This window comes from Platalea leucorodia, assembly GCF_965183815.1.
Source record: "Platalea leucorodia genome assembly, chromosome: 15".
Lineage (NCBI taxonomy): Eukaryota > Metazoa > Chordata > Aves > Pelecaniformes > Threskiornithidae > Platalea > Platalea leucorodia.
The window spans coordinates 6676158-6687772 of record NC_138837.1 but is presented as its reverse complement, the minus strand read 5'-3'; the positions used below and the strand labels follow the sequence as shown (position 1 = coordinate 6687772).

Sequence of the window (11615 nt, the reverse complement as noted above, 5' to 3'; positions counted from 1 at the left end):
GCTCCTTAATGCTCGGTGCGTGCAAACCCATGGAGACAGGAGTGGGGTCCTGTGGGAACAGCGCTGCGGGGCCCTGATCCAGCGGGCACCGAGGTGTGTTTAAGTCCTCCTGACCACATCCTTGCTTCCTTTTATAAAAATGGATTAAGGATGTGCTCGAGGATTTGCTGAGCCTATAAATGGAGGAAGGAGAGAAAGCAGAGGAGCAGTTCCTTATCAGTTCTTCTGTTTCTAAGCCACCTGGGAGAGAGAAACCCAAGCAGACTGCACTGCACAAGTCAAGGTACCCAAATTATCTATTTTGACATGAATTCCTCCCAGTTTTATGTGTGGAAAGAGGTATTTTTTGGAGATTGTGACGTCTACGGTGCTGGACCCCAGGCTGGTGGATAGTTGTGTAGCTGCAGGCCACTTCATGCATGCGGAGTTAGTGAGGTACACCAGCACGGCGCTTCTGCAGCCCTCGTGCAGAGACACCACGTTGGGTTTCAGCTAGAAGTGGTAATGCTGCTAAAGGAAATCTATGTTGTACTATTGCTAAAAGAGCAAAGCATTCCGATATTCCTAGGAGTCGATGTGTCCTATGATGGCTACGAACTATAAAAAATTGACTGGTATGGTGGTTAGAAAGAAATTCCAGCTAGACTGGGAGATACTGGAGCGTGTTCTTTTACCGGGTACTAGCTGATCACTGAAAGCGACTGCGCGGCAAAGGGTCTTACTTCTCAATGTTCAGAGCATATACCTTTAAAAATATTAGTTTAGGTATTACATACCCCCTTTGAAAAAATTCCCTTGTAGGCAAGAATAAAACTTACAAAAAGACTGTTACAGAGATCATCAGCTCTCTATTAGACAGCTTGGAATATGCTCCACTAGCACCAGAGTTTAGTCTTCTCCAAATTACTGTAGAGGATTTGACTGTATCTTGCTGATCCATCCACATTTTAATTTCCTCTGCACGGATACATATTGCAGGATGCTGGAAATCCCCAAGCCCACTGGAGCTGCAAGACTGGATGTTTCATCCTGTAACACCAATAAAATGTTAATGCATACTAATAGCAACAGCAAAGGGGTTTATGGAGCGAGCTTGGAAGTATTTTATAATTGCCAGGGTATCTGTGTCACAGAGAATTTGGGGTTAGAGTCCTCAAGTATTGCGTTTTGTCAACACAGGAAAAGAAACCCCCTTGAATATTCCTCAAACCTACTAATTTTTATAATTAAAGGGGGAAGATAGGAGATGAGTCCCTGGGGAGAGAGTCAAACATCAGTTGCATATACATGAGAGAGCTGCCCGCTGGTTTGGATGGATTCAGGAGATGCGGGTTCAGTTGCCTGCTCTACCGCAGACCCCCACTGTCGCCTTAACTAAGGACACCACCTCGGTTTCCCACCTGGAGACCAAGAATAAAAGCACTGTCCTGCTGTATAAACCCAGTAAATCCCGGCATGAGGCGACATAAATACATCGGTAACAAGAAATCCAGGGAGCTGGGGCATGGGTTGGCTTCTCCGCACATCGCGCTGCCCGGCTGGGGCATCTCACGCCTTCCAGCAGCTCCTCACATTTCTGCTCAGCCCAGCCTGGTGGTGTGGTCCTGTTTACTGCAACCTAAGAAGTAAAACCCAAAAAAGATCCATTTGAAATCGGGGTCCGAGGGACCAGGTTTCCTCCATCTTGCAGTGTTTCCATGTGCTGCTCTTGCCGGAGCTGCCAGCCCTTGGTTGCACCCCTCGTCCTGCCTGTCCTGAACACGCATCTCTCATGCTCCAGCTGGTGTTGGAGGACCGTGGGACAACTAAAGCAGCAGCAGGGCTGTGGAGATCGTGCCCCGATAGAAGCACCACGCCAGGAACCGCCGGTCCGCCCCGGCTGGCAGTCGGCTCCGCCGTTTCTCACGCTGGACCGGAGCATGTGGTTTCCGTGGTCCATGGGCAGAAGGGGAAGAGCCTGGATGACCACAGCGCTGCTTGTTTTAATAGACGTGCTCCAAAACCTGGGGATTTTCCAGAGTTAACAGATCCCGAGCCAAGGTATAAGCCAGAAGCATTGCCTAACCCGGCAGGCAACGGAGGGCCAAGCTGAAGAAGCTCGGCGTGTAAATGCTCCTTAAACAACGTTAGGCTGAGTTAATCCAGCGGTAGCTCCGGAGGGACAAACCGAAGGCTCAGTCCTCCCCCTTATCTCTTCTTGTCACTGAGCTGGAGGACCGAGCCCAGCGCACAGCGCTGCGGAGCCGGGGATGTTCGTGTCCTGGCTTTTTGGGCTTTTTAACCATGTTCTTGCCTTCTGGTTCATACGGCAGCGGAAGAGCCGGGCTGTTTGTGGTGCTGCGGGGATCACAGGCATGGCCTTTGCTGGGGGGAGACTGGTGATGGAGGAGAGCAGCCACGGAGCCTGGATGTGGGGGTTGTCCCCTGGCCCTGAGAGTCCTCCAGGCTTTTGTGGCGTCTGTAGGACGACAGCCAGGGTGCTGCTTTGCCCCTGCACGCGTTCATCCCGCATCCTGACCCGAGTCCTGCTGGAAGCTGTCTGCAAAGCTTTCCCTTGCCTTACACCAGCATGGGGCTGGTGGGGGCGAAGCCCATCGCTTCACACATGTGTTTTGGGCTGGTGTTTGCTCTCCAGCACCAAAGCAAATGAAACAGTGAGTTTCTGAAACGCCATTCCCCGAGCTGTGCGTCCAACAAGCCCTGGCTCTCTGCAAGGAGGAGTTCACGGGAATAGCCCTGAATCCTGAGCACCCCAGCGTCCCGTTTACAAACAGTTTAGGAGCAGGAGCAGGTTCCTATTTGGGGTGTGCAACCCCAAACACTGCGGAGCAGGTATGCGCGGGGTGCGGGCAGCACCGGGCCGCGCGCGGCAGCCGCTGCAGGCAGCCGCGGCGAGAGGAGAAGCGGGCACGGGCACTGCGCGGCGCGGTGGTGTTTTGTTCATCCTCACCAGGGAGCGGAGGAGAAACAAAAGCTGGAGCAGCGCAGGGCACGGGGCTGGCTGGGCAAGGAGGGAAAAAAAATAATTGTGCAGAATTTCATCGGAGAACTTGAAAAGAGGTGATTTTGTGAGCAAATGGTCGCCTCCCGGAGCAGAACTTCCCTGTCTCCAGTTTCAAAATTCTGTTCACATCAATATCCACTTTCATGCTGTAAAACCTGGGGAAAAAGGGAAAAAAAGGCAGCTTCACACGTTTCAATGCAAAAGCCTCATTTTGGCAAGGAAAGGCAGGGGAAAGCACTGCTTTGGTGGTAGTTCATTAAAAAACAAGCCCCCAAAATGAAAGTGTGGAAATATTCAGGGACCCGAGGCAGGCGCGGCTGCCCCGAAGCCCAGGGCAGCTCTTGCCTGCGTGGGGCTGAGCCCGAGCGGGGCCATGAAGTGGCCGCTGGAGTCCAGCCCTGACCTTAAAAGCCGCGACTTTACCCTGCTTGGGGAGAAGGAAAAGCGGATTTGGTCGGGACCGACTTCAGAAGTGCCTCTGACTTCGCACTGCAGCCGCTGTCCCCGTTTCCCACGTCAGAAAGGTGGGAGCAGGGGGCACGGCGCGGATGCTGCGCTCTGGTACGTATGAGTCCCCACGAGTCTGGCACAACAGGAGCAGGGGGAAAACGGTCCCCTCCCGGCCACGGGTCCGGCCCAAAGGAGACCTGCCAGCCAGGCGAGAAGGGGCAGCTTCATTCCCGTGAAAGCAGCTGGCGGAGGGTAGCAAGGAGCAGGGATGATCCATGGCAGCATCTAGAGCAGCTTGTGGGGGTTTCATCACTCTGGGAAAAGCCCTTTCCCCTCCTCCGGGCAGCAGCACATGCGGGGGTAATGCTCTGCCTCGTCCCCGCAGGTGTGGGGCAGGTGCCTCTGCTCAGCTGGCCCAATCTTGGGGCCAGAGGCGAGGATAAGAGCAGGGTTCGGTGGGTTTTCTCCCCTTCTGTGCTCCTCTCCTTCCTCACCTGGAATCAGTTGGTGCCTTCCCTGAGGAAGAGGAGCCAGGGCAGCTCTGCCTGCCCTCTGCCTCTGGGCTTGGCTGGCTCCTTCTCTCCATGCCAACCTCCATGTGCTATTTGGCGTTGGGCAAGATCCTGGATGAAGCTCGTGGCTCTCTTGCCTGCCTGGCATAGAAATCCCGGAGAGAAGCTCAGCTGGAAACGCCTTTTGCCCCAAGGAGCAGCTGGAAAAGCACTCAGCCTCTGAGGGTCTCGGCCAGCGGCGCTGCAAACCTGCCCCAGGTCCCTCTGCGGGGGGACCAGGACCATCGCAGCCAGCGCAGCCTCCTCACCCGGGGCCAGCAGCAACGCCGGGGGAGCCGGTGCCCAGGAGAGCAGGTGAGCCCGCTGCTGGCTTATGGATTTTGCTTGGTTGAGCTGCATTAGTCCCAGTGTGGAGATGTTAGCAGCTGGGTTTCCCCATTTCCCAGCTTGTGGGGGTAGCAGGTCCTTCTCTGGAGACCCCTCGTTGGGTTTATGGGGTGGAAAGGTGGCTGAGGGGGGTCTGTGCGCCCCCGCTTTGCTGCAGGGATCTGCCCAGCTTGCGTCTCCGTGGTGCCAGCAAACCCCCAAAGCCTCCGGCATCGGCGTCTTCCAAATGCTGGGGGAGGTTTTTGCTTCTCCTACTATACAACCGAGATACTCATGCGTAGATGGTGGCGGCGGCGTGTTGCTGAGATGGCTGCTTTGTGCTTAGCGTCTGCCGCTTCTGTGCAAAGCGCTTTTTACTCTAATTTTTCTATCGTATTGTTTTTGCTGTTGGATATAAGGGACAGCATCTTCTGTCACGCGACAGCCTCCTCTTAACTTTCCCAACGCGCGCTGGTAAATCCAGGGTAGGCTTAACTCAAGGAGGAACATTAATCATCAAATCTGTAAGCAGGATATAGAAAGGCCAAGTGTGAATAATTACCGCTCCGATGCTAATTACCGAGGCCCAGACCAAACCCAACATATTAAACACACCGCTAACGGGAGCGGCCTCTCCACCACGTTGCTGTGTCCCCCATAGGTCTCCTACTGCTCTCTCTGCAGGGGACTCCTCCAAACATCTGCTAACACGTGCGGATCCCAAAATATACTTCTGCTCATCCGTATTTGTGCAGGGGAGATGTGATGGGAGGGATCTGACTCACAGCCGACAGACTGAAGGAAGGCCAGATCCTGCGCTGGGATCGGCAGAGCACAGAGTTGCTCTTCTGGGGACGCGCTGCTGGGACTGGGTGCAGTCTTGTTCTTGGCCCTGGTGGTTTAGGAGGACACGGAGCAGCTCCATCTGTGGGTCAGTGCCTGGGAACTGGTGCCTGGCTCCTGGTGCAAGGGTGGGTTTTCCTTGGGTGGGTGCCCAAACCCTCCCCGGGGGGAGCTGGGTGCTGGGGGCAGAGCCGTGCTGGCAGCCCGGGAGGTGCGAGGGGTCAGTTCCCCATCACCGCGTCCATCCTTCTCCCTCCTGGTGCCGAGGGACCTGTTGGGTGTGCAGCGATGTCCTCTCCCAGGCTGAGCCGCTCCAGCGGCGCGAGGACCTGGCCGGGCTCTTGGCTTCGGCGCTGGATTTGACGCACGACTTCCTAATGCCAGATCTGAGCCCTCCAAACACCCGCGGGGTGCTGCTGGTGCTGGGCAGAGCCCCGTGACCGGTGGGTGCTGGGGACGGCACCCACTCTCTGCTGTCGGTGAGCCCAGCCCAGCCCTGCAGCCACCCCCTCGGTTGCCTCCAGTCGGGGAAATAAAGGCGAGAGCTGTGCCGGGCTCTGCGGGCAGCTGCCGGCTGCTTTCTGCCCCTCCTGCCCGCTCTGCTGAGGGTGGCTCCTGGGGACAGCGAGGTGGGCTCAGGCGCTGCACCAGCTTCAGGTTGAATTTCTGCCTCTGCTGCCAGAGGCAGCATCTCTCCCCGGGGCAGGGTGACTCTTCCCCCAAACCAAGGGGGTTCAGCGGAGTGACACTGAGGGCACCCCAAGAACTTGATCTGCCTGCGGAGAGCGTTTTGCATGGTGAAGGGAAGGCCACAGCTGTCTCGCAGCTGGCGGAGCGAGCGGTGTGTGCGTGGAGGCGGCTCCCTCTGCCATGGCACGGTGCGGGACCCCCCGGCTCCCCTCGCTCTCCCCCATCTCCCACCTCCCGCAGCTCCGTGCCAGCCAGACTCCACCTTGCTCCGCTCCGGGGCTGCTGGGCGCAAAATCCAGGCGATGCCCGTTCACCCCCGGCCGAGGGGGCACTAACGGGAGAGAGGACATGGAAGAATTTTTAGGGTCAAACTCTTTGGCATCAGCGACGCCGGCTCTGAGGTCGGGCAGGTTGCACCGCGCTGGGGGGCAGATCTGGGACGGGGACGGGCTCTGACATGGGAGCAGAGCTTGAGTCTGGCCTGGGGGGGTCTGGCGGTGGCAGCTGAGCCCCCCCAGACCTGGGGTCCCCCGCCCCGCGCCAGCCCAGCTGCTCAGCATCTCTCACCGGAGACAGGGACCGGAGGGGTGGGGGCCGAGGCGGCGGGGCCTCCTGGGGTGCGCGGGGGGCACAGCCCCCTTCCCTGCGAGCGCCCGGGGGGCTCAGCCGAGTTGCGAAGGGATCAAAACATTTTGTGCCTGGAAGACGAGGAGCGTGTGCGAGAGTGAGGATGGGCTTGCGTTGGGGGGGTGCAACCTTCCCCTGTCACCTCCCTTCTAGCCTGAATGCTTCTGCCATCATGATTAATTTATCAGGTACTTATGAATATGCAGATGAGACTCTGGTTTCCAGGCTCCGCTTTCAGGAGCGAGGCTGTGTGATGGGCTTTCTGCTGCTGCCACCTTCGTAAGAAGAGAACTGTCATGTACCAGGGTTTAAAATAAATAAATAACTGCGCCGCCGAGAGCGTCTGAGGCTCAGCGGCTCCGTGGAGCTGTGGGATCTCCTCGTTCCTCAGTGTCAGGGATTTTTGAGTGTCCCCGTGGCATGTGCACCCCGTCTCCACCACCCCGTGTCGTTACCGGTGATGCAGAGGCGTCTTTGGCAATTCCAGCCTTTGAAACCTTGACTGAAGCCCCAGAAACTTCCACCGTCGGCGGGGGCGAGGGCTGGCTCCCCGCGGGAGAGGGGAGGCTGGGAGGGATGGGTGCGCCTGGGGCGGTCGAGTCCTGCGGGAACGGGGGCTTCTCCTGGTGATGGTCTCTTTGCCACTGGGAGCCGCAAGGTCTGGGAGCCGGGGAGCGGGTTGGGAGGCTGATGGGTGCGTGCGTGTGGCTGTGGGGCTAAAGCGAGCTCTGCCCCTCTCTGGCTGGGCGGCCTGGAGCGGGGGCTCCTCGGGGTTTGGGATTCGGCGCCCGGCTGCGCTGACCTGTGGGCATCCGCAGAAGTACCTGGGTTTTAAAACTTCCCCCAAATACCGTGCACAGCAGCCGGGGCCACGCATGCAGGAGCTGCTGCTTCTGCTCACCCCGCTGCCAAGGCCCCCCTCCAGCCGCCTCCGTCCTGGGGGGCCGGGGCTCCCGGGGCAGGGGAGCAGGACGGGGCTGGATGGGGCCTCGGGGCCGCCCCGGGCTCTGGAGCAGGGAGGCGGCTTCTCCCTGGCTCCATGGGTGAATCTGCCCTGGCCAAAGCGTCCAACTTCTTGGGTTTGCGGAGCATTCGTGCCCCCCGCCCCCCGGTTGTGCCTCCGCCGCTGCACCTGGCCGGGGGCTTTGTCCATTTGATATTTTTTAATTTTAATTTATTTTCCGGGGCTGTTTGGGGGGGCAGCAGGGGAGGGGAGCGTGGCCCAGCCGGGGGGCAGCTGCCCGGGGACCGGGGGGGACCGGGGCCGCCCCCCCGCTGCGGGTCCGGCGGCGGGCGCCAGGGGGCGCTGTGGGCGCGGGGCGCGGAGCGGGCGGGGGGGGGGGGGAGCGCTCCGCGCCTCGGCTCCTCCGCGGCTGCAACGCGATCGCGGAGCCCCCCCCGCCCCCCAGTCCCAGTTTTTGGGGTCCTCTCTCCCCGGGAGGGGGGAAGGTTGCGCCCCCGCGGTGATGCGCGGGGGTGGGGAGGGGTTTTTGTCCGTGGGTTGGTCTGGGCGGGGGGTCCCGGGGATGCTGGGGGGGGGGGGGGCGGAGGAGCGGCTTCAGGTGCGGGGTTTGCGCTGGATGCTGGAAACTGCGCGTTTTGCACGGGGGTTTAAAAAAACCAAAATTAAATTCTCCCCTCCTGAGGTCGGCCGGGGGGGGGGGGCGCCCCCGGCTCCGCTCGCTCGGGTGAGGGAGGGGAGGGGAAAACGCAGGCACAAAAAAAGGAGGAAAAGGGGGAAAAAAAAAAAGAAAAAAAAAAAAAGGCGCAACCCGCAGGCAGCGGCCCCGCGCGGCGACAGCGAACTCCAACTTAAAAAAAACTTCCCGAGCGCATCGGGGAGCGCGGAGCGGCGCGGAGCGGCGCGGCCCCGGGGAGCGGGGCCGGGGGTCCCCGCCGCCTCCCCCCGCCCAGGGCAGCGGGGAGGGGCCGCAACCCCCGGCCCCTTCCCCACCCGGGACTCGCTGTGCGTGGCACCTCCGGCCCCACGGGGGGGCTTTTGTTGGCTCCTGCCAGCCCCGGGGGGCTGCGGGGGGGGAGAGGGTGAAGGTGGCGGGTGTTGGGGAGGGGACAAAGGGGGGGGTGGCCGGGGCGGGGGGTGCCCGAGCCCCCGCAAAGGCTCCCCAGTGCGGGGGGGGAGCGGCGGCTGAGGAGAGGGGCTTCCGCGGGCTGCGGGGTCAAGGAAAGCGAGGGCACAGCAACTTTATAATCGACTTTTTATTAAGATTATAAATTTAAACAAATCTGAACAGTTTTACCCGGTGATATACAATTCCATATGCACAAAAATACAGGCTTACAAACAAAGAAAAAGGAGGAAAGAAAAAAAAAAAGAAAAAAGACCCCAACAGACCGTTTGGCAAAGCATCCTCAGTTACACACAGTGCCGGTACCGTGAAGTTGGGAGTGGGCAGGCTGCAAAAACAAACAAACAAACAAACAGAAAAACCAAGGGAGGGGGACAGGAGCAGAAAAGCCACCTTTTTACAACAAAAGGTTTTTCTTTTTAAAAAAAAAAAAATTAGAAAAAATTAATCAAGAGACGCTACAGGAGACAGAGCTCTTCGCAAGACCAAACAATGCTGGGTTTATGATTGGGAAGGCTGAAACCAGAACAGTTGAACTTAAGGAAAAAAAAGAAAAACGAGGGGGGGTGTAGGAGCAGGAGCCCCGGCAGAGCCGAGCGGGGCCGGGAGCGCGTTACGCGGTACCTGCGGCAGCACCACCGCACCCCGGGGCGGAGGCTCCGGGTGCCGGCGGCGGGGAGCAGCCGGGGGGACCCCCCCCCTCCCCAAATTCATCTCTCCCAACCCTCCGGCGTTCCCCTGGCACAAGCGGTGGGAAGGAGAAGTCGCATCGCACGCGTTTCTTCTGGGAGGAAAGTTGAAATGTTTTCGTTTCTGCCTTTTTTTTTTAATTTTTTTTTTTTTTTAAATATATAAAGGAAACGCACAAAAGCCAGCGGGCAGCGGCTGCTGCCCCCTCCCCGCCCCCCGGGCCGGGGGCGCAGGGGCCCCGCCGGTGCAGCCCGGGCGCTCCCCGCCGCGGGGCCGGGGCCGGGGTCCGGTGCGGCGGGGTCCCGGGGCCCGGCCCTCACGTGGCGCTTCCCCGCCGCCAGCACCGGCCCCGGGAACCCGCCGCAAAGAGACCCCGAGCGGACACAAAGAGGATTATTTAAATAGGTGCTTCGTTGTTGGTTTTGGGGTTTTTTTTGTTTTGTTTTCGCTTGTTTGCTTATTTTTTGTTGTTGTTGTTTTTGTGGGGTTTTTTTTTGTCCTTTCATCTCTGCAAAAATAAAGTCCCAAGATCTTAGATTTTTTTTCCTTTATTGTACAATTTATAAAACACTAGCGTGGCTCTGCCCTCCCACCTCCCCTGCGCACCCCTCGGCACCCCCAACCCCCCCTCTCCCCCCCCCACCCCCCCGGCCTTTGTTTCAGGGTCCCCCCCTCCGGAGCCGCTGTCCCTCGGATCGCACCCCCGTTTTGCAACCCCCCCCCCCCTCCCCACTTTGCTCCCCCGCGCTCCTCTCTAAAACGCGACGATGGCCCGAGTCCAGGCTCCCAGGCTCGCCAGCGCCTGCTTGCTGCACAGCTGCCCGTTGAGGGGCTGCTCCGAGTCCGCCTGCTGCCGGCTCACCAGCCCCGTGAAACCGGAGCCGAAGATGGAGATCAAGTTGGAGATGTTGGAAGAGTCCTGGGGGTGCTCGGCGCTGTATTCCTCGAAACGGGCGCGTTTGGTGCACGGGGCGAAGGGGGGGCCGCCCGCCACCCCGCCTCCCCCCGGCTCCCCTTCCTCCACCCCCTCCTCTTCCTCCTCCTGCCCCGGGTAATACTTGCGCTTGGTGCCCGGCGTGGGCGGCGGGGAGGCGAGCCCCGGTGCCGGCTGGCAGCAGCAGGGGCACTGCGAGCAGCAGTCCTGGTGCAAGTACCCGTTCTCCACCGTGGTCACGACGTGAGTGTCCAAATCCAGCACCGTGGTGCGGCTGCTACAGTGCGGTGCCCCGCCGCTCCCGAAGTCACAGCCGGCGGCGTAGAGCAGCCCTGGGGCCGCGCCGCCGCCGCCACCGGGACCGGCGCTGCCGGCGGCCCGGTAGAAGCCCGGGGACGAGTCTCTGCAAGGCGCTCGCTGCAGCTCCGGCGGAGCCGCGCACACCGGCACCTCCAGCAGCTCCGCACCGCCCCGCGCTACCGCGCAGCTCCGCGCCTCGCGGTCCTGCGTGTCGGCGGGCAGCGGGAGAGCCGCCAGCTCCGGCGGGGCGGCGGCGGCGGGCGGCGGGCAGGCGGGCATGGCGAGCAGCGGGGCTCCGTCGGGGTAGTGCTGCTGGCGGCGGTAGAGCTCGGCGTAGCGCTCGCTCAGGTAGAGCTGCCGGGCGTTGCGGAGCACATAGGAAACGAGCAGGTTCTTGTGGAGCTTGATGCCGCCTCGCTGCGTGCGGGAGCTGTGGATCTTCCGCAGGGAAATACTGATCAAACTCTGCGCATCGAGGGTGCACTCCATCCTCCTCCGGCCCCTCAGCATCTGCTCTCGCCACCCGCGCAGCCAGGCACCCCGGGCCGCATCCACACGGCAGCCGGGAGGGTGCGGAGGGTCGCAAAAAAAGGAGGATAAAGAGGCGGGGGGGGGGGGAGGGAGGGAAATAGAAGGGGGGGGAAGGGGAAAAGGGGGGGGAAAGAGCCTGAGGTCGCTGGAGAGGGGGGAAATAGAGAGGGGCGGCTTCAGGGGGCGGCCAGCGGCGGGAGCAGAGCGGGCATCGCCGTGCGCGCCGGTGGCTCCCGCTGCTGCTGCTGCCGCCGCCGCCGCCGCCGCGATCCGTGCAGGCACGGCGCGTGCAGCCAGCGCCGCGCGCGCCCCCGCCCTCCCCGCGCGCCGCCCCCGCCCGCCCTCCGCGCGAGCGCGCCTGCCCCGCCCCCTCCCTCGCCCCGCCCCCCCCGCCCCCCCGCCGGCCGGTACCTGTCGCGCAGCGGCACTGAGCGCCCGCCCGCCCAGCCCCCGCCTTTTATAGCGCCGCGCCGGCCGCGCCCCGCCCCCCCGGCGCGCACGGCCAACGGGGAGGCGGCGGGCGGCCTGACGGGCGGGCGCGGCGGCCAATAGGGGTGAGGCGGGCCCCTGGCGCCGTTCAA

The 11615-nt window shown here is 61.1% G+C and overlaps 1 protein-coding gene across 1 annotated transcript; it reads right to left on the bottom strand.

Moving 5' to 3' along the window:
• Window positions 1-10002: 10002 nt before the first annotated feature.
• Window positions 10003-11304, bottom strand: IER5L (immediate early response 5 like). The gene has a single exon (XM_082327340.1). It carries the CDS (start codon window positions 11011-11013, stop codon window positions 10024-10026), a length of 990 nt encoding a protein of 329 aa, XP_082183466.1. The 5' UTR covers window positions 11014-11304; the 3' UTR covers window positions 10003-10023.
• Between the last annotated feature and the right edge of the window lie 311 nt (window positions 11305-11615).